Source organism: Saccopteryx leptura, chromosome 6, assembly GCF_036850995.1.
Source record: "Saccopteryx leptura isolate mSacLep1 chromosome 6, mSacLep1_pri_phased_curated, whole genome shotgun sequence".
In the NCBI taxonomy this organism is placed as follows: domain Eukaryota; kingdom Metazoa; phylum Chordata; class Mammalia; order Chiroptera; family Emballonuridae; genus Saccopteryx; species Saccopteryx leptura.
In genome coordinates this window covers 25,745,933-25,768,880 of record NC_089508.1, presented here as the reverse complement: position 1 = coordinate 25,768,880, position 22,948 = coordinate 25,745,933, and the positions used below count along the sequence as shown (strand labels likewise).

Here is a 22,948-nt window from a genome sequence, read left to right as displayed (position 1 = left end):
TCAGCTTTTGGCTCAGTTGTTCCTTTACCGACTGTCCGAATCCAATGCGATCCTGCATGGGCCAGGTGGCTGTGATGGTGGCCAAGGCAAACTGGCTTTACATTCTTGTTTCGGGGGCGGGGCTACAGCAGAGCTAGTGACCCCTTACACAAGCCAGAGACCTTGGGCTCAAGCCAGGGACCTTTGGACTCAAGCCAGTGACCATGGGGTCATGTCTATGATCACACTCTCAAGCCAGTGAGCCCGCGCTCAAGCCTGATGAGCCCACACTCAAACCAGCAACCTTGGGGTTTCGAACCTTGGTCCTCTGCATCCCAATCTGACGCTCCTCTCTCCATTGCGCCACCACTGGCTCAGGCTCTTTTTATATTCTTGATTGAATATATCCTCTAATATTTCTCTGATGGTGAAAATCGTGTAAGACGTGCAGATCTGACACTTCATTTTCTTTTATCCTGAGTGAAACACACCTTGGTCTACTGGTGTTTCCTATTCAAAGATTACTTTTTTAGTCTAGCAAAATACCTAAACAAATCAGGAGGAAATAGTCACAGCAGGTCCCCATTTTAAATCATTCAGAGCTCCATGGTTGGGGGAAAGACAGTTTTCATGGAAAGGTCAGTTGATCCAGTCATATTCTTATATGCCTTTGTACATGGATGACACAGAATATTATTCTTAAGAAGATAGTGATGTAGTTCTTTCTTAAATTTTTTTATTGAATTTATTGAGGTAACTGGTTAATAAAATTATGTAGGTTTCAGGTATACAAGTCTGTAACACATCATCTGTATATTGATTGTATTTTGTGTTCACTAGCTATTGATATAGTTCCGAGGACAGTATGAATGCTGATTTAGACAAATTCATCTTCATGTTGGCCCAAATGATTCTTAACCTTTCTGAGTCAGAAATCCCTTTGAGAATTTAACCCTTTCAGTAGTATGAACGTTCATGTATGTCCTCATGCCTCCTGACCATCCAGAGTATGATCGGTTTTTTAAAAATGTATAAGGCAACATTAAAAAAAGGCAAATGTATGTTCTTCTTGTGTCCATATATTGTTTATCTAACAAAAAAGATTTTAAGCTAATAAAACTGGAACTGGAACTAATTTTAGTTTTTGGGAAAAAAAGCTCATTCCCGGGGATCAGCAGGCATGAAAAAAACTCAGTTCTCAAAGGGTTAATGAAAACTATGGTCTTAAAAAAAAATTTTTTTTAAGAAAACTATGGTCTTTCTCCTGAAAAATAAAAAAATGTTGCACTGACACTTAGAAATTTGCATTAATTTCAAATGGTTTATAGAAACTCCCCCAGCTAGGCTCCCTGTTGATGCCCAAACCCATGGTCTCCAAGTTAAGAACCTCTGAAAACTTTTAGGTCACATATGGCCATTAATATCAGTAATTTGGCAAAAAGTGATAGTTCCAAACTGGTGGTCATTCTTCCTTCACACATTATATATTTGTGATATACTCCCCGCAAGGTTATAACCTCTATGAAGGCAAGGGTTTTTTTATTGTTGTTCTATCCTCAATGCTCAAAAGAATGCCAGGCATGGAGTAGGTATCTGGTAAATATTTGTTGAATTGGTGAAATAATCTTTTGGAGCCTATCTGTGGACCTCATCAGACAAGAATTATCTGAGGTTTTTATTGACCATGCTAGAATGAGGAAATTGAACTTTGCCAGTATTGTGAGCTGCATTGGGAATGCTAAGCCACCAGTTTGCTCGTGTGTTAAGCTATTATTAATTAAAGCTGTTAGTAATTTTTTATGTTGAATTTCTATCTCCATTTGATAAATTTGCCAAACAGCTTTGGTGAACCTCAGGTTCACAAAGTAAATCACAAATGGGGTGTTAGTCCTTTGAGGTTTTGGTGCCAAGAAGAAACAAATATAATATACATATCGGTAGACAGGGGACAAAGTCTGTATGTCAAAGCTGTTATTTCACCACCTGAGAATCTTCCCAAGGCTTCAGACCAGGCAGAACTCATCTCTAAAATTACGCAGGCTGCTAGCAAGAGCAACACTTACCTCTAACTCCAGGCACTGATTATTCCCCCTAATTCCAGAGCAGCCCCTCCTTGTGGTCTATGCTAAAAGAGGTAACTTGGAGCCTTTCATTTCCTTGCTAACCTGCTAGTGACATTAATCACTTTCCCCTCACTGGTGAAACTAGCTGCTAGCTGGAGGCAGGGTGTGAGTGTGTGTATACGTGCATGTGTATTTGGGAGTAGGTGAGACCTACTTCCTTGACTATGTAAACGCTTTTCTCCCTACTGATGGGGCCAAGCTCTGGGGCTACAGCGGAGAATAAGGTACAGTCCCTGTGCTAAAGGAGCATGTCACATGTGGGGTGAGACAGACAAACCTGCAGTTATAATACAATACAAAATAATGGCATGAAGTTCTTTCAACCCAACCACTGTGCTCTTGAAGCAGATTAATGGCAAGGATCCTTTAAAGCTGAGGGCAAGCTTTTATGAAAAATAAATTTGACATTGGAAAGTATAGCACAAGGTGGTAGCAACAAGATTTCAGTATCCTACTGACATAGTTGGAAGGACTTTCGTTGGGCCAGTGATTAAAACACCAAGTAAGCTTCTGATTTATCTGTTTCCAGTTGGGGGTAATCCCCCCACCCCCAGCATAGCTGTGGATATATTTGTTGGTTGTGTTTTTCCCAAGTAGCAATGATAAAATAGACCTTAGTTGTGTGTTAAGGAAGGTAAAGGCATGTGAGATCTGCAAGCCTCAGTTAGAGGAGGGTTTTTGCCACTACATTTACAAACAAACCATTTTGATAGAAATGTAGTAATCTGTGGTCTGCTCTGAGTGGAGTGCCTTGTTCTTAAAGGACTGAAAGTACACGGTGCACGGGGCAGATGCTGGCCAGCGAGGGAGCTGGTGGAGGACTCAGGGCTCGCTCACAAACCAGCAGCCCACTTCTTTCATTAACCTGTGTTGTTTTTTCAAATATCTAATGAAACCTCACCATCTTTAAGTGTTGGTTTGTTTGGTTTTGGTGCTCTGTGGAGAAGCTAGAAGTTACTGCACACGTGGTCATTAAACACTGATTCAAAGAGAACTGTGGTTGGAATCCAGGATTCCACAGTCACTGTTGAGGTTGAGGAAGAGATGCTGGAAGGGAATCAGTCCTTTAGGTGGAAGCCTCCTTTCAATTATTATAAGATTTTTGGCCCTAAACTCCTGTGGAATCCCAGGCTTTGGTGACTTGGGCTAGACATCCTATGCTCCAGTGTCTTCCTTTACCCACCAGGCCTGAGGCCTAGACAGAAGCCATCCAGCCAGCTCCCAACCCCATCCCCTAGTCTTGATCCTAAAACCATTTTATTGTTGAAGAGATGTATGGAAAGATATATCTAAGGAAAGGTGCGTTTTCTCATAGAGCCTAAACCAAAGCTGGCCTCAGATTCCCACTCTTTGACTTTACTTCTTCTTTTTTTTTTTTTTTTTTGTATTTTTCCAAAGCTGGAAACGGGGAGGCAGTCAGACAGACTCCCGCATGCACCCGACCGGGATCCTCCCAGCATGCCCACCAGGGGGCGATGCTCTGCCCATCTGGGGCGTTGCTCTACTACAACCAGAGCCATTCTAGCGCCTGAGGCAGAGGCCATGGAGCCATCCTCAGCGCCCGGGCCAACTTTGCTCCAATGGAGCCTTGGCTGCAGGAGGGGAAGAGAGAGACAGAGAGGAAGGAGAGGGGGAGGGGTGGAGAAGCAGATCAGTGCTTCTCCTGTGTGCCCTGGCCGGGAATCAAACCCAGGACTCCCGCACGCCAGGCCAATGCTCTACCACTGAGCCAACCGGCCAGGGCCTGACTTGACTTCTTAAGTGGCAGGCAGCACCATCTTTCCTTACTCGCTGCATGGGAAAATGTGATCCAGAAGGGGGCCAACCTGAAAAGAACACGTGACCTCAATGAATTTATTGTATCACAAACTCAGCTCTCCAGCCCCACAGCCCAGCACTCTTCATTAGCCTCGCAGGGAAATGCAGGGAGATCAGCGGTGGTTTGTCCTGCCTCCCAGCTCTATTACTGCTCACCAGACTGTTGTGATTCTCACCTGATCTGAGCTTTCCTTATTAGCCCCTTTCAACCCATCCCACAAAAACAGCCCTAGGTAGCCTGACCTGTGGTGGCGCAGTGGATAAAGCGTCGACCTGGAAATGCTGAGGTCGCCGGTTCGAAACCCTGGGCTTGCCTGGTCAAGGCACATATGGGAGTTGATGCTTCCAGCTCCTCCCCCCTTCTCTCTCTCTGTCTTTCTCTCTCTCTCTCTCTCTCTCTCTCTCCCTCTCCTCTCTAAAATGAATAAATAAATTTAAAAAAAAGTCAAATGTTTAAAAAAAAAAAACAGCCCTAGGTATACATACCTACCCCACGATTTGGATGTAGCACCACTCTGTCAGAACCCTTGAGTGAGCTGTTTTCTAATAACTCAGCAACCAAATCTTTGGTGTGGTATTCAGAGACTGCCCCTAGCTGTTTGTCTGTCTCTTCGGTCTTCCGTTGCTCTAGATCTAGGCCAGTGGTTCTCAAAGTGTGCGCCAGGATGCACGGGTGCGCCCTAGAAGATTTCCAGGTGCGTCCTACGGTATTCCAGAGAAATATGTGCCTGTTGGGGACCAAAAAAAACCAACAGGGTTTTTGGAGTTTAGATTTTGGGGGGACAGAGGTGTGGGGAATTGGCTGTAAGCTGACAGTCTGCCCAACCCCCCACCTCACTTGGCTGATTAGGTTGCAAAAGTCTGTTAAGCTATGGAGCTGGATTGTTTATACTACCCCCATGTTCCCCAGAAAGACTGGAGGCAAGTTTCTTCTATCCTTTGTTTGGTGTAAAGTTAAGATGATATATATGGTGAGGGTTTTCTGCACTTGGTAAAATTCTTGGGTTACCTTGAAAACATGATCAGAGACCATTAATTTGCTAATGGCCTCACTTTGCCCTATAAATAAAGCAAGATGTGGTTTTGGGGTGCGCTTTGTTCTTGCCAGCAGCAATTACAGGGCCCTCCTGACCCCATATTTTCTTAATTCTGCGCATTTTCTTAATTCCACACTGTTCCCACTTGGGACCTGGAATTACTAGCTGTGCTGGTTTGCAGCATGTGCCCAGATATAAAGATAAATATAGTTACTCTATTATACCATTTCATGGAAATACCACTCTTTTTGTTAACACATTATTATATTTATTATTAATATATCATTAGATAAATCATTTTTAGATAAATACACCCAAATAAAATGGATAGATTTCTCAAAAAGAAGTGTGATATTGAAGAATCCTTTATGGAAGTGAGCAAAAGTTAAGTGCAAGTAATAAAGCAGAATCATGGCCTACTCACAAATATAACGAAAGTTATTTAAGCTGTGGTTTCACTTGGACCGGAAGTGAAGATCATTCGTTACCACTATATTTAGTATGTAGATGTAAAATGGCAAATGAATCATTGCTTCCTAGTAAATTGATTAAACATTTTAAAACCATGCACTCTAATTTACAAGATAAATCTGTAAGTTTTATCAAGAGTGAACAGCAGAGCCTGCCCAGGCAGTGGCGCAGTGGATAAAGCATCGGCCTGGGATGCGGAAGGACCCAGGTTCAAGACCCCAAAGTCGCCAGCTTCAGTGCAGGCTCATCTGGTTTGAGCAAAGCTCACCAGTTTGGACCCAAGGTCGCTGGCTCAAGCAAGGGGTCACTCGGTCTGCTGAAGGCTCGCAGTCAAGGCACATATGAGAAAGCAATCAATGAACAACTAAGGTGTCGCAACGAAAAACTGATGATTGATGCTTCTCATCTCTCTCCGTTCTTGTCTGACTGTCCCTATCTATCCCTCTCTCTGACTCTCTCTGTCTCTGTAGGGAAAAAAAGGGTGAACAGCAAACAAAAGCAGCAAATTCTTTTAAAAGTATAATGACTGTTTCTGATAAAGCTCAAATGGCTTCTTATCAAGTCTCAGAACTGATAGCAAAAAATATGAAAGCTCATACTGTAGGTGAGTCACTTACTTTGCCTGCATGCAAAAAAAAAAAAAATGGTCATGACAATGCTAGGAAATGAAGCAGCAATGAAAATAAGCAAGATTCCTCTTCCAACAATACAGTTCACAGGCCTATTATACAAATGTCTTCTGATATCGAGAAAAATGTATGCAGTAATAGGCTTCAGTATTCAAATTTTGCATTGCAAGTTGATGAGTCAATAGACACTACTACCAACATGGCGCAATTGTTAGCATTCATCCATTTTATTAATAAAGATCAAATAGTAAATAAGTTTCTTTTTTGCAAAGAATTAGGTGTGTCTACAAAATGTGAAGACGTTTAACATTTTGAATAACTACCTTAATAAATAGCAGCTAACATGGAAGTCGTGTGTAGGCATTTGTACAGATGGCGCCCCTTCCATGGTAGGTTAAGAGTCTTACATCTTTTGTAAAAAAACGAAATGAGAATGTTTTTGTAACTCACTGCTTTCTTCATAGGGAGGCCTTGATGGCAAAAACATTGGGAGAAAAATTAAGAGAAGTTTTAGATCAAGTTTCAGATGGTAAACTTTATTAAAACAAGACCTGTCAAATAGTGTTTATTCGAAAAGCTTTGTATCGATATGGATTCACTACACAGATGGCTGCTTTTACACACTGAGTTGAGGTGGTTGTGAAGGTGGTTGTGAGGTGGTTGTGAAGGGGTTGTGTACACGAGCTACAAGAACTTCTTGTGTTTTTTGAAGAGATGAAACTGTTACATTTTTGTAACCTCCTTCTGGGCGAATTTTGGATTGCCAGGTTACAGTATTTGGCCGATATATTTCAGCAGCTCAATATTTTGAATATAGCATGCAAGGGAAAGAAGAAAATATTCTCACATCCACTGACAAAATGAAAGCGTTTGAGAGAAAACTACAGATTTGGAAAAGAAAAGCTGTTGAAGGTAATTTGGAAATGTTTCCATTGGTAAATAACACTTGCATAAATGAAACACTTCCAATAATAGTTGAACATTTAATAAGTTTAGAAGAAAAATAGGGTTCTTATTTTCCACCACTTAACACTGAACAATACGATTGGATTAGAAACCCATTCATGGAAGCTTCAAGTGATTTTGGTTTAATATTGACAGAAGAAGAACTGGCAGCTGTATCCCCTGATCGTGGATTGATGATTAAACATAAGGAATTGTCTCTTGAAGCCTTTTGGATTTCTATAAAAGAAGAATATGTGGCAATATCTAAAAAAGCTTTGAACATTTTACTACAATTTTCAACATCCTATTTATGTGAATTAGGATTTTCTACCCTCAACACAATTAGGAGTAAAAAGAGAGGAATTCTTCAATGCATTGACGAGGAAATGAGAGTTTGCCATTCAAATATATGTCCAAACATTGAAGAAATGGCTAGCACACATCAGGCTCATGTCTCTCGTAAACACAAGAATGAAAAAACTTTAACACATTCATGCCAGGACCTGCCGAATTTACTAAATCTTACTAAGAATGTATCTATATATATAAAAAGATAACTTTTTTGTCATTTTTTTATTTTTTAACCCCTTTTTTTACAAATTCTAAAAAGCATAACTCAAAAATGTAACATAAAAATGTTTTTTAATGTCAGAATAAATTTTATTTTGTCATATTTATTTCATTTAATTACCATAAAAGCACACTTGGACTTTATATTTTTTTCTTCAATATTTGACTTAATTATTATAACATATTTCTCAGAAATTTGTATATAGTGCGCCTACAATTATTTGTAGGATTTTAAATGCTCCCCGACCTCAAAGTTTGAGAACCACTGCTCTAGGTTATAGCCAAATTAGGCTGCTCTCTGTGTCTCAGACAGTCTTCCTGTTTATCTGTCATTGTGTTACTTCTGCTTTTTCCTTCCAGCTAGTAACCATGAGCAACACCCCCCCCCCCCATGCCTCCTACCTACCCTTCCAGGCCCAGCTCAGGTGACTTCTCTGAATTTCCTTCACACTTCTATTATGACACTTACATTCTGGAGGCCTTATATTTCGCTGTTTGTCTAGGTGTCTTGTTACACTTACTAGACCACACATTCCTTCATGGCTTCAGGGCAGGGGCCACAATTTAACCTGTGTGTACCCTTAGGACTTTATCAAAGGCCTCGCCTATGACAGGCAATACAGTAAATGCTTGTTGAATTATCTGAGATTTGGACTTTTTTGAGCATTCAGGACTGCAGTATTTCTAGAGCATGCCAACTAGAGCAACAGGGATCTAGTTTAGGCCCCAAATCCTCTTCGGATACCAAAAGGTTATGCATCTGGGTGGGTGGTGGGTATATTCTGGGAAGCCATCAGGGCAGTACCATCATATTTTAATTATAGCGCTGGCAGCAGCACTACTTTTAGCAAACAGCAGTAACAAGCAATAACACTTGGGCGGGCCAGTCGCCGGAAACTGGCTCCCTCCCTGTTTCTCCTACCTTCTCTTCAATCCATCACCTGTATTTATTCCTGCTGTAATTTAAACACCTGTCTAGATGGAATGCGTGCAATGTGTCCCTACCCCACACATTCAGATATTTGCTCACCTGCCTTATTCGGAAGGCTGGCTGTAAAATAAACAGTGTTTTGGTATTAAAAGAAAAAAAATGCACTGAGGTCACTGTGGCCATGGACGTGAAGACAGGAACAAGAGTGGAACCTCTGGATAAGCTGCTCCAGGAGATGGGAGCAGAGGACCGGGAGGAGGGGGAGGAGGAGGAGGAGGAGGGGAACGGCAAGGGGTGAAACGGCTGCCTACGCCTTAGGTGCGGGTGGGATCCACGACTGGATTTTCCTGCAGGCAGTCATTCGCTTAGCTAACCAGCTAGAGAAAGGCAAGGGTGGAGCAATATTTAACAAGCTGATTGTTTTTAGGCTCAAATGTTTTGGTTTATTTTTAATAACCACTGTTTCTCATGTCAGCATAACAAGGAGACTCAGAATATTTTGAAGCTTGTTCTGAATTGCATTTTCCACTTTTGCAACTTTGGCATATTAAACAATTACTCATATTAATACTTGAACATACAAACAGCATTGAGAAATAGTAAGACCTTAAAGTTCCTCATAGAATTATTTTCTCTACTCCTTCCCCTTGATTGTTGTGTATCTTGCTCCTCACCCCATCAAGCTGGTTTTGGGAGATCCCCTAAGCTTTATGGAGGAGAACCACTGAGTGGCTCCTCTCTCCTGTTTTCTCCTTTCTTTTCTACCATCCCCTAGAACAAGTGCTTCTCACACCTTACCATGCAGGTGAGTTACCGTGGATCTTGTCAAATGCAGATTCGGGTTCGCTGGGGCTGAGGGCGGGCTCAGTCTGCATGGTTAGCGAGTGCAGTTGCTGCTGGTGCACAGACGGAATTGTGAGTTCGAGGCTCAGTGGTTCCAGGCATGGGAGCAACACTGGTTAGAACTACAAGATTTGGAAGGTTTTGCATCAGGTTGACCAGGAATTGAAATTAGGGGCTGACATGTAATAATTTTTTCTTAAGCAAGTTATTTTACTTCTCAACCTAAATTTTCCCAACTATAAGTGGGGGAAATAATTATACCTATCAAACAGAGTTGTCTTGAAGATTAAATGAGCATATATAGCTTAAAACAATGCCTGGCAAAAACAAACTGTTCATTGAATTTAGCCAGTTTTAGTGCTAATATGGCTTGTTTATTATTATTAGTTATTATAGGGAACCTGGAAGTTTTCATATTTACATAAATATTGATTATGGTAGAACATTTTAAAGAGCCAAACATAGATTTAAATGTTCTTACATGAGTGTTACATGAGTGTACTGTCTTTTGCACAGAAAGATGTTGATATCCATTATCAATGAGGCGTGTTTTTTGAGTCATAGTTTCAGTAATTAAAATGGGTTTTAGTTAAACTATCTCATCTGTTTTCCAGACCCTTTTGTGACCAAAGGCATGACTTCATGAGTTGGCCAGCCTGCATTTAGTAGTAGAGACTGGTTATTAGCCCAGAGAAGTCAACTGGCCCAGTGGCTACAACCTCCACCTTAATAGACCAATACTCCTAACAAAAATGATGAGCCATCTGTTTTGTGTCTGATCCCATGTCTTTACGTGCTATAAGCCTGGTTTTCTTTAATGTTCTAAAGTAGCGAAATGTTAATCATCATTGCAAATCAGGTATATATAAGTGCCATTTATCATTTTCTCTTCATCTAATCAAAGTTGGTTCTAGGCCCTGGCCGGTTGGCTCAGCGGTAGAGCGTCAGCCTGGCGTGCAGGAGTCCCAGGTTCGATTCCTGGCCAGGGCACACAGGAGAAGCGCCCATTTGCTTCTCCACCCCTCCCCCTCTCCTTCCTCTCTGTCTCTCTCTTCCCCTCCTGCAGCCAAGGCTCCATTGGAGCAAAGATGGCCCAGGTGCTGAGGATGACTCTGTGGCCTCTGCCTCAGGCGCTAGAATGGCTCTGGTTGCAACAGAGCGATGCCCCAGATGGGCAGAGCATTGCCCCCTGGTGGGCATGCCGGGTGGATCCCGGTAGGGCGCATGCGGTAGTCTGTCTGACTGCCTCCCCGTCTCCAGCTTCGAAAAAATGAACAAAACAAAACAAAAAGTTGGTTCTACAAGCGGATGTCACCTGGTATCGGCCATATTTAATTTAATTTTTTTACAGAGACAGAGAGAGAGTCAGAGTGAGGGATAGACAGGGACAGACAGGAACGGAGAGATGAGAAGCATCAATCATTAGTTGCATTGCGACACCTTAGTTGTTCATTGATTGCTTTCTCATATGTGCCTTGACCATGGGCCTTCAGCAGACCGAGTAACCCCTTGCTCGAGCTAGTGACCTTGGGTCCAAGCTGGTGAGCTTTGTTCAAACCAGATGAGCCCGCGCTCAAGCTGGCGACCTGTATCGGCCATATTTATCATCCCTTTGTCCTGTTAGGGAAGAAGCCACCAGGTGTGAACCCTAATTGGCTTATTCAGTTTATTAAGGTCTGGTCAGGGCTGGGAGATTTGCCCTGACCTTCGGTCTTATCTGGCCAACTCAAGGTGCTTCTAGGGCCATTTTAGTTAAGTGACTAATTCTGCACATTCCAGGAAGCTGAAAGGAAGGGCCAAAGGATTTCTTAATTCATTCAATCTAGAGATAATTTGTTTGGACCAAACTTTAGCAGGACATAAATGTGTACACCAAAGATGCAGCCAGGTCTAGTTGAGGCTCTAGAGCTGTGTTGTCTCTTAAGGTAGCCATTAGTTGCATGTGGCTTTTTAAATTTAAGTTATATGAAGTTTAAAATCCAGTTCTTTTTTTTTTTTTTATGTTTATTTCATTGATTTGAGAGAGAGAGAGAGACAGGAACGTCAGTCAGTTTCCATATGTGCCCTTGACTGGAGATCGAACCAGAAACCTCTGTGCTTTGGGATGATGCCCTAATCAACTGAGCCATCCGGCCAGGGCTAAAATCCAGTTTTTAGTCACACCAGTCACATTTCAAATACATAGTAGCCACATGTGGCTAGTGGCTGCTCTGTTGGACAGTGCAGATTATACACCATTTCCATCATCGCAGTACTTTCTGTTGACTTTCTAGTACTTTCTAATGCTGTTCTAGAACAGGGATTGGAAATAGGTGTGTATCTTCCTTTTTACTTGTTGAATGGTGTTGGTTTGCTTACAGGACTGTGTAAAGAAGATTCTGAGGCCATATCTAAGTGGGCCCCAAGTGATTTGATCATTTATAAGCAATGTATGTCCTAGGAAGACAGAGCTCGATGGGATGGGGGTAATTATACCATAGGTGCTGAAAGTCTCCTAGACAGAAGCACAGAAGAAAGAATCAAATGTTTAGAAGGGCAGGTAGTGTTCACTTAATAGTCACAGTCCTAGGATATCTTTCCTTAATGAGCTCTGTAACTAGGAATGCAGCGCGATACTCGTGCTAAAAATGACTTTTCCTTCCAGAATTCTCAGATTTTTTAAAAATCCAAATTTCTCTATTTGTAAATGTCAAAGTTATTAGTTTCTTAGGACATCTTATAGAAGACCAGTGCTTTGGAGTTTATGTCTCCTACGGCACCAGTGTATCGCGCTCAGCACCCGTGTTCAGCTTTGTGTCCCCCTTTGCGACCTCCCCGTGCATCTTGTTTTGAAGTACTTTTCAAACTATTTCTGATTCTACTCTTACCACCTGGATTCTAAGCTTATTACCTCACATCTGTGTTTTTCATAATGACTTAACATTTTTCTTTGGGATTATAAAAGTAACATGCCCAGTGTAGGAAATTTGGAAAATAGAGGTAAGCATAAGGAAGAAAATAAGTCACCATTCAGAAAAGAATACTATATGTTTTGGACTTTTATTTCTTATCCTTTATGAATGTGTACCTCTGTGTTTGTGTTTAAGGAAATTCGGAGCTGCTCTGTCCAGTTTCAGATTGTGACTTTTTAAAACATCAGCATGTTCATATATTAGTATTTTTTAAAAATTCTAATGGATACAGAATATTTTCTTATATGGATAGGGCAACATTTATTTAACAATGCTGTTAGCTGTTTAGATCTCCTTTTTTAATGCTAAAATCAATGCTTGTTTTTAAAATCTATTCACAGTGTAGTGCCATGTATAAGGGCACAGGCTTCCAAAGATCATGATTCAGATCCCAGTTCTGCCATTTTTTTTCCAAGCCCCAGTGCAATCCTAGGCTTCAGTTTCCCTCTTTGTAAAATGGAGATTACAATAGTATTTACCAACAGAATATGGTAATTGAAATGAGATGCATATAATGTATGCATTGTATATTCAATGCATATAATGTATCAATGTAAACAATGCATATAATTTATACATTGTTTAAGTTTTATTACATAGTAATTACTATAACAGTCACTGTCTTTGATCATATGCAATTGTTTTTTGGCATAGTTCCTAGAAGTTCCAGTGTAGCATCAAAGTGTACAAACGTTTTAATAATACTTTTGAAAATAAATTGCCATATTTTTTTCTAGAAAGATTCTACCAATTTATAGTCACATAAATAATATAAGTACCTAGCTAATATCACCCCTTGCCTTGTTGTTATTAGATACTATGGTTTTTATTATGGTATGCCAATATAACACATAAAAGTGCTATGTTGTAATTTGTGGGTTTTGATTGCCAGGGGAAATGACTGGTTTTAAATGTTTAATTATCTAACAGTGTTCCTTTTTCATAAATTGTTTATTGAAGTCAATGCCCATTTTTTCTAGTGACTATGCATCCTTTTTCTTTCTAAATCCATGTCTTTGTATATTATGATAATAATTATTATTTGTAACTAAATCTTATTAAGCATTTGGAACTCTCAGGTGAGGAAACTAGGGTCAGAGAGGCTAGGTAGCTTGCCTCCTTTCTTAGAACCTTGCCTGTCACACGGTGAGTACTCAGTAACTCCTGCTGTCCTGTCGTGCGCCTGTGTTTCGCGGTGCCTGGGACAGTGTAGTGCTCCGCACACACAGGGAGCTGACACCGTTAGTGTACGCTGACGCCAGCCACCCTCACTCCGGCGAAGTCTTCGGTGTGTGCAGAGCCAGCGTCAGTGGACACCTTTGTCGCAGCCACTGTTTCCGCTCAGATGAGTCAGCAAGTCCTGGACTCGACTTGATTTTCTCATGTGTTTTTAATAATACTTTTCTGAAACTCTGTAAAACCAGGTTATTTCCCTCACTTCATTTCTAGGTAACGAACCTGAATTTGGCAAGTGGCATCGTAAACAGAAGCAGCGCTTCAACGCCCCCCACCCTGCGGCCTGTCTTCAGTCCTGGTGGCCCGGCGTGGTCAATACAGTCAGACCCCCAGCCTGCAAGCAGGTATGTGAAGGGCCCCGGAGCTGGCATCTGGTGACACAGGGCTGGCCTGGGTCCTAAGCAAGCGTTTCACCTTGAGCTACCTGCACACACTCTGGTAAGACACGCCTTTCCCACCTGTCTCAGCCCTGCAGCCTCGGTCTGCTTGTAAGACAGCTTGTAGGCAAATCAAATGAAAAGGAAATATCTGATAAAGTTTAATATATTCACTTCTGGGTGAAAGAGCAAGAATTTATACTCTGTTTAATCCCTGCCGATAGTTAACATTTTCATGTACTGGCTTTTGACATTTTCACCTCATCTTACTCTTTTTTGTACCTTGTACTACATTGGGTTTGAGTAACTTTGAAATCTTCTTTTGAAGGACATATTTGCTTTTCTTTTTTTATGTTTTTGTGTAGGTTATATAATTGAACAGCCTTCCTGGACAGTGTTTATTTGGGAAGCGGGGAGGAAATTTCCTTCATGTAGTTGAGACAAGTGGCAGAGGATAAAATCCAGAGAGATTCTGGCCGTAAAGCAGCTTCTTGATTAAACAAGAGGCCACTGTATGAATTCTAGTCTCAATCCATGTGAGTCCCCCTGTATAAGACAACGTGAGAGGAGGATGCCAGTAGACCTTGCTTCTGTGGCTATTGACGGTGGATCTCACTGCATCTCATCTGTCCCTGAGTCTGGTGAGCTGGAGAGCACTGTGACCGTTACCGAGTACTTGATTAGCTGAGCTGTCGTTCTCCAAATAAAGATGCTCCGCCACAGGTGTCCCCGAGTCTCCACCTCCTGGCCCGCCTGCCCCGCCTCTGCCAGCCAGCTTTGTAATGCTGCCTGGCCCCGAAACTGGGAGGAGTGACCCAAGACTTGGGCGTGGAGAACATACCTAACTGTTGTTAAAGGATGTTGGTGTTCGAATTAGTTCTTAAGGCACTGATTTGGGAGACAGGCTCTGCCCGGGAAACAACACAAACCCATTTCCACGTGCTCCGCGGCCGTGCATTTTACACCAGTAATCACTGTGGTCAGGAGTGAAAAGAACCATCTCTGGAGAATTATGAAGCGTTGGAGACTAAGAGCCAGAACTTTTCAAGACAGGACATCCTCCCACACAGTTCTCTTCTCGGGAGAAGTCTGTCATTGGATGATTTACCGTCTATAGTAAACACATTCCTAAAACACAAGTTGTAAAAAGGAAATTCTGTTTATACCACAGATCTTTATTTTCCATATAAAATATTTCCAAATACTCCCATTTTCATTTTACAGTCAGCCTTGTTTCTGTGAAAACATTTTCACTGTGATCTTAGCTATATTATCTGTATGACAAAGCTACAGCCGTTGTCCATACTTATAAACAAAGTGTCAAAATTACACATTTTGGAGAAGTAGAGTTTTAGCATTTGTTATACTTATAGATGGAATGAAGGAATTAAAAAAAAATAAAAGGTAGAGCCTTCTCTTGGTATTGCATCTGTCAGTGCCGAAACATAGAGAGATGAGGGGAGCTGTCTGGGTCAGAGCTGGGACTCGAATTCACCCTGGGAGTGGCTCTCCCAGCCGGACTTGCTCATGAGCACCGGTGGAATGCACATTCTGCGATCAACTTCAGAGCCATTGCACCAGAAAGCAGCCCCCACAAAGTCTCCTGCTCTTCCCTTTTTGGGTTAGTTGTACCTACAACTCCCTTCTCTTCACCTTTTCTTCAAGCGTAAGGGCCAAATCTTAGCTCCCATTTCAGTCCAGGGTCGGAGGGAAATCTTTCTCTGCACTCAGGTAACCTCTGGTTGCCAGGACAGCCTGGGGGCTTCATGTAGGAGTTCTAGTCCAGGTGGAATTCCCAGAGGTGCCCACCCTACAGCGGCCCTACGGGAATCAGAGGTCCTTGAGACCTGGCTGTGGTGTGGGCTGCAGCCAGCGTTCTACACCCTCCTGTGCCCGATTTCTGTTGTCACTTGGTAAGTCACTGTTCTGTAGATATTTATTTAGTCTCTTGTTCCTCCCTCAGTAGTAAGAGGACTAAGTTTAATGAATATGGGATTAGTAGCTTAGAGATGTGAGTTTTATTACACTAAGTGACCCTAAATTATTCACTTAATGTTTTTATTAGGTAAGAATACTTACATAAAAACTGGCCTGTTTTGAGAGCTTTTAGATTGCCATGAAGCACTTTGATCTCCCCAGAAGTGGGTGCTAAGGAAATAAGAAGTACTCTTACTTGTTCTTCCACAATAGCAGCAGTGGGTTCCAATGCTGATACCCTCCAATGGCTCACCACACGGGGCTGTCCTGAACTGTGACTCGATGTAAGAGCCCCCACTACTGCCTGTACGTTTCATCAGGCTTCAGTGACTTGGTAGCCACAGGAATGAAAACTGGTGACTCACAAGAACTCTGCAAATAGTGTTATTTTTCATTTCTCTGTGGTGTTGCTATTGTTCTCAATTTTATGGATCACACAAGTTTTCACCAGACAACCTTGTTCTTCCCCCGCTTTTTGAAACCATCCCAAATGTAGCCTCAGGGCTGTTGTCTCCCATTGGGTCAGTGTGAGCTCAGCCCAGCTCCCCAGCTCCTCAAATCCCTCGGTTCCTTTGGTCTGTCTGGAGTCCTTGTTCAGGCTTTGTTGTGGGAGAGGAAGGCAGAGAGCCCACGACTTGCCCAGACAGTCTGAGGCCTGGCCATGTAGCTTGCAGTTCCCTAGACACTCCGGAGTTGGACTTGGCCAGCCATTCCTCTGTTGTTACTTTTCAGAGGTAATAAGTGAGATTAATTGCAGGCCATTCTCCAGAAGAGAAAGTAGTCAGGGCCAAATACAGTCACATGTTTAGAAGCCTGAGGTGTGCCTCTGAGCAAGGCCAATTTAGAATTATACAATAGAGCCTCCGGGATGCAGGTACCAAGTGTTCGAGACCACTTTTTTTCTTAAAGGGATCGTATTCGGTTTCTAGATGGTGATTCCTTGCTATTTAATAAACTTTTTTTTAGCCAATGAAATGGGTTGGATTTTTCAAGCTATCTTTTAATTATCCATTTTCTGGGCACATGGGGACTTCTTTGGAGCTAAAGAGTTGATAGGCGGTGGCGTCTTCTCGTGACTGTCCGCCGTGCGTGAAGCTGAACCACGTCAGAGGGGAGCGCTTTCTGGGTGAGGAGCTCACAGTGTTTCACAGTGGATCTTTCTTTGTGAGACCTAGAAGGGTTACTGTAAAGTCTTGGCTGCTGCTTGGAATGATTTGGGAAGGACAGGGCCTCAGACGGCTTGGCAGAAACCTGAGGCCTTGTTTTTTTCCAGTCCAGCCCTTCCTTGTAGATGGAGCTGTCAGGGAATCCCACGAATGTCTGGCTTCAACCCCTTTGTATGTTTTTCCAGCATTTGTCATTGAATTATTTTTATCCATCTCTGGCTTTTTCACACACGCAACCTGAGGATTTGTCTGTTCCTCGATATTAAAGGTGGGGGAAAGCCCGTCCCTGAGTTTGTTCCTTCTTGTTGTGACAGGACAGACGTCACGGGCACAGTTGCTCAGCCTGGTCATTCCCACTCCAGAGAAAGCTGCACATCAGAACTTTAACTTTAGCTTATGTCTTCCAAATGTTGCCAGAGACTTACGTCTCTCGCTTCCCATCTCTTAATTCTTGATTAGTCCTCAGAAGTTTGGAGTTTATGTTCTTTAAAAAAATCTGTTCTATTCATCTTCTATGTGTTATGTTAGATGCCGGGGAGTAGCGATAAGTAAATCACAGTAGCTCCTGATCGCACAGTTGATTGTCCGGGATGTATCCTGCCTGTTTTCTGCAGAATGTTGGGGACTGAGAGGATGTAAAGACGAGACGTGGTGTTTGATCATGATGTGGGGACGGAGCCATACACGTGTGAAACACTTGACAGTGTCAGGAGACGTGTGTCAAAAATTTAAGTTGTGTTAGCCTGACCTGTGGTGGCGCAGTGGATAAAGCGTCGACCTGGAAATGCTGAGGTCGCCGGTTCGAAACCCTGGGCTTGCCTGGTCAAGGCACATATGGGAGTTGATGCTTCCAGCTCCTCCCCCCTTCTCTCTCTCTGTCTCTCCTCTCTCTCTCTCTCTTTCTCTTTCTCTCTCTCTCTCTCTCTCTCTCTCTGTCTCTCTCTGTCTCTCCCTCTCCTCTCTAAAATGAACAAATAAAAAAAAAATTTCAGTTGTGGGGTACAATTAGAAGAAAGAGTATCAAGAAAAGTGTATGTGGATTTAATCCTGTCACATGCTGCAACATGGGTGAGCCTCAAGGACAGCCAAGTAAGTGAAATAAGCCAGTGACAAAAGGGCAAATACTGTGCCCTGGCCAGTTGGCTCAGCGGTAGAGCGTTGGCCTGGTGTATGGAAGTCCTAGGTTTGATTCCCTTTCAAGGCACATAGGAGAAGAGACCATCTGCTTCTCCACCTCTCCCCCTTCTCTCTCTCTCTATTCTCCTCCCACAGCCATGACTCGATTGGCTCAAGTAAGTTGGCCCTGGTCAACCTGAGGATGGCTCCGTGGCTTCTACCTCAGGTGTTAAAAAATGGCTCTGGTTGCAACAGAGCAATGGCCATAGATGGGCAGAGCATCGCCCCCTAGTAGGCTTGCTGGGTAGATCCTGGTTGAGATGCATGCAGGAATCTGTCTCTGCCTCCTCTCACTAAAAAAAAAGACAAATACTGTATAATTCCACTCGTGTGAAGTATCTAAAGTAGTCAAAATCATAGCAACAGGAAGTAGAAAGGTGGTTGCCAAAGGCTGGGGGAAGAGAGGAGAAGGAATTAGTGTTTAACAGCTGTCGAGGTTGAATTTTGCAACATGAAAAAGTTCTCGAGATCTGGTGCACATTAGTGTGAAATACTTGACACTACTGAACTGTGCATAAAAATGTATAGTTGGTTAAGTAAGAATAATAAGAATAAAATGGTTAAGATGATAAATGTAAAGTTATGCTTTTTGTACCACAGTAAAAAAGGAAGAGGAGGGAAGAGTATGTAAGGTTTTGAGAGCCCCAAAGTTCAGTAAAATTATTCAGTGACCAAAATGGAAAGGTTTTGCTTCCATCCTCTGCCCCCCCTGAAGGGAATTAGTCAGAACCTAGTCACTCAAATGGCCTCTATTTATTTGTTTGTTTGTTTGTTTATTTTTACAGGTACAGAGAGAGAGTCAGAGAGAAGGATAGACAGACAGGAACGGAGAGAAATGAGAAGCATCAATCATCAGTTTTTCGTTGTTACACCTTAGTTGTTCATTGATTGCTTTCCCATATGTGCCTTGACCGCGGGCCTTTAGCAGACCGAGTAACCCCTTTGCTCAAGCCAGCAACCTTGGGTCCAAACTGGTGAGCTTTTTGCTCAAGCCAGATGAGCCCGTGCTCAACCTGGCAACCTCAGGGTCTCGAACCTGGGTCCTTCTGCATCCCAGTCCGGCGCTCTATCCACTGTGCCACCGCCTGGTCAGGCTGGCCTCTATTTATTTAAAAGTTTGTCACCTCTCTAGGAAAGGAGGCCATTGACCCCCTTTTAGGCGATGGCATGCGTAGTGACAAGAGAAGGAACGTTCGGGTCAGACAGATCTGGGATTGCCTTACTGAGTGTGTGACCTTGGGTCAGTTATTAGCTTCTCTGAGCCATACTTTTCCCATTGGCTTAAAATACAGAGAATAAAACCTACCTCATTGAGTACTTATAAGATGTAATTGAGTTGTGTATGTGAAAGTAGCCAGTCTAGTGCCTGGTTTGGGTGTAGGTTCCTGATAGTACTTTCTTTCCAGAGAGAAAGACAGAAAGAAGGAAAGCTGAGCTGGACTTGCCTGGGATGTGGTGTTGCGGTGGCACTTGTTGTAGTGTCTAGTTCAGAGGAAACTGGCCATCTTCCACATGCAGCGTGCTCCTGGCGCTGGGTTACAGAGGCCTGGCCCTTCTGGCCGTGGAAGGGAAGCACCAGAGTGGGGACAACAGGAGACTCTTCCTTTTTCTTTGACCTCTTTGTTGAAGAGTGACTTCTTCCTACTCAACAGGCCCTTCGTCTGCTATCTTCTTCGAAATGTTGAAATTTCCATTGCAGCTTGATGTTCCAGCCAGTAAACACTCATATTTTCCATCTATCCTGGGGGTCGAGCTTTGGGAGAGCTTTGCTCTGGAGGAGTTTGGAGCTTACAGTTTTGTACTTTATCCTGTTATATAAACAGCACTCTCTAGCCAAAGAGCACGATCCCAAAAAGAAACCACTTGGGGTGGGGGTGGGGGCTGAAGAAAAAAAGGAACTCATATTCAGAGTTCTGTAGAAGTAATATGTCACTCTTCCTCCTTCCTTCTTTCCCCTAAAATAAAGTTACCTGAACCCCACCCCCCGGCACTCCACCCCCCAAGCCCTAGCTCTCACCATCCCTGCCCCTCGAATAGAAGTCTCTCTGGTACATGAGTAGTAATGCCTGTGCAGAATTCTATCTGAGATTCTTCTGCTTCTTTTCTCACTCAGTCAGACACAACCTCTCGGGAGTTATGCTCTGTGTCGTTTCAAGCTCTGTGACAGATTCTACAGTCCCTTATTCACTAAGAGAGCTGAGTGCCATGGGTGTTTGTGCCAAGGCCAGAACGATTGGACTTCTGCCTGTTGAAGGAATGTTGGTAAATTTAGGAAATATGGCAAAGAGAGCTGGCTAGACATCATACCAGGACCTAGGTGAAGTAAGTTTGGGGACGTTTGGGCCTAGGATCAGGGTACAAGAAGTGCATCTTTTCTTACCTGTACGCCAGGGTAAGATGCAGCCTGCTTGGTGGTGGGCCAGGGTAGCATTTTCCAGCTCAGTTTGCCTTCTCCCCTCCCCACCAACGTATTAAAGATAAACCACCTTACATTTCCCTAAGATTAACACACCCATGTGCACACACGTGCACACACACACCGAGTCCTTGTTAAAAACGAAATTTTATCTTATTTAACTGTTCTCTTTGTAATTTTATATGTATCCACAATTGATAGTTGTTTTGGTTTTAAGAAGCCTGTATGACAAAAATCCATGTACTAAGCTGAATGAGACTTCTTTTCTAGAATTAGGAAGCTAGATCAGAGTTAATTCATAATTCAGTTTAATTCTCACATGGTTTTTCTATCATCGGTATTTCCAAGTTAACTCTGTTTACCTCCTTGAAAGAGTTTGGAAGGAACGAGTGGTGAAGAAACACTGTATCTTTCTTTCTGACTCCTGTAGAGAAACATTGATGATTCATTTTTAAAGCTTACTTAATGTTGACTCAACAAATTTAGAAAGAAGACCAGCTGGCTTTCCTGAACCTTTGGTAAAAGATCCCATTCTATCCTTCTGCCCATCTTTCTGCTAAAAGACTCTTAAAAGCATATTACTGACCAAGTGCAAGTAAGGAATAAAAGCTTTAAAAAAAAAAAGGCCCTAGGATTTAAGAGTCTGAAAGGAAAAGAACTCCCAGTATTTGTGTTTTAGTAAAAGAAAACAATAGACTTGTAGCATCTAGAAAGGAATAAAGGTCTGGTTTTGGTGTAGCTTCTTGATAACTCTTAGTTCCCTTCCCAGAAAACAGAGGAACCTAAGATTAGACTTGCTTAGGTTATGGTATTGCTACTGCACTTGGTTTAGTGCCTACTTTAGGTACAGCCAGCTGTCACTCACGTGCAATGTCATATACTGCCATAGTAGGGAAACAGTTATAGCTAATCACAATGCTGAAGTTTAAGTTATTTTTATTGTGAAATATCCCTTCATTAAATTTTTGATTACAAACCATTAAAATGCCCCTAAAGATAACTAAGAAAGCTAAACGTAAAAGGCCATTTAAGTATGGAGCCATGTGTTCTTTGGGAAGTGCGAATAAGGCTGGCATTGGGAGGAGGCAGTATGAGAGTTTAGGAATTCAAAATGTTGCATCATATGGGAGGCCCAGGTGTTCCTAATAAGGAACAGTAGAGCTCTCGTTCTAATTGGACCATTTTTATGCTTCAGAGGCAGTAAAGGGATGCTTTTGGCTTTCATGAATTATCAAGCAAAGACTTGTATTAATTTGGCTTCAAAGCCAATAATCAATACCATGTTTGGCCTTGTTCTTAAAAATAAGTTTTACTATCTTTCCGTAATGAAAGCAAAATATGGATGCATCTCAGTAATGTGAGCATAATCTAGAAGGATTTAGATGAGAGAAGCCGGTTTTCTGGCCCAGCGGGTAAGGAAACCGTAAAGGGGTTAATAAAGGGGATGTACTTAAGGCTAGAGGAAATCAGATTGTGTCCCTCTGAAACTTGGTTGCACCAAGGAAAATAGAATAAATGAAAGAATCTGCCTATATTATTAGTGTTCTCCAATAGCTTGCTAGCTGCTTGAACCCAACATTTGAAATAGAAGCCCCCAAAAGAAGAGTTTTATAAACTTTTTCACCAAATATTTAGCGTATTGAGATATTTGAAAAAGAGTCAAGGTGAAACTGGTAATAACTAATGTTCCCACTGGGAAACGGCTTCATCTGGTAGTTGCTAAAGCAGTATTATCACCCAAAAGTTAGCATGCCTTTACTGAATAGCCCATAGATGCAAGACAGTGGGCTGGGCTCTGAGGGAGGGGGTAGGAGGCAAGGTCCCTGTCCTCAAAGAGGAAAGTTAATAGTCACATAACTTATTAATGCAAGTACTATAAAACAATATGTACTTAATTGTTGAATAAGAGGATGAGGCTGTAAGTGGTACAAGTTCAGAGGAGAAATTGATCACTCTGATAGGAGAAGGTGGCAAAAACTTCATGGAGAAGAAAGGGGTGTGAGCTGAATCTGGAAAGATAGACAACACTCGGACAGGCAAAGAGCCTGGTGTTGCACATGCGCTTTGTGCTTGACCCTGTGCAAGGATCTATGAGAAGTGAATGAAATGGGATCTACGCCCCTACTCATTTAGAGGGGACAGTTCAGCAGGACAGTGTGAAGAACAGCGCCCTGTGTGTGCTTACTTTGTTTTTGCAAGTGAAATACAAAGAGAGCTATTAAAAAAGGGCATATGGGTTCAGAGAAGTTCTCAATTCATAAAGGATACTGAAATGGAAGTAAGACTCTTCAGAGGATGGATCT

At 42.4% G+C, this 22,948-nt stretch overlaps 1 protein-coding gene across 11 annotated transcripts in view; it reads left to right on the top strand.

Annotated features, from left to right (window-relative positions):
* The window catches only part of TTLL5 (tubulin tyrosine ligase like 5), a 313,529-nt gene that overhangs the window by 158,239 nt on the left and 132,342 nt on the right, over nucleotides 1-22,948 (top strand). For all 11 annotated transcript variants that reach the window (XM_066341426.1, XM_066341431.1, XM_066341430.1 and 8 more), the window contains one exon: nucleotides 13,747-13,877. In XM_066341426.1, coding sequence (XP_066197523.1) covers nucleotides 13,747-13,877 — 131 coding nt within the window. The remainder of the gene's footprint in view (nucleotides 1-13,746; nucleotides 13,878-22,948) is intronic.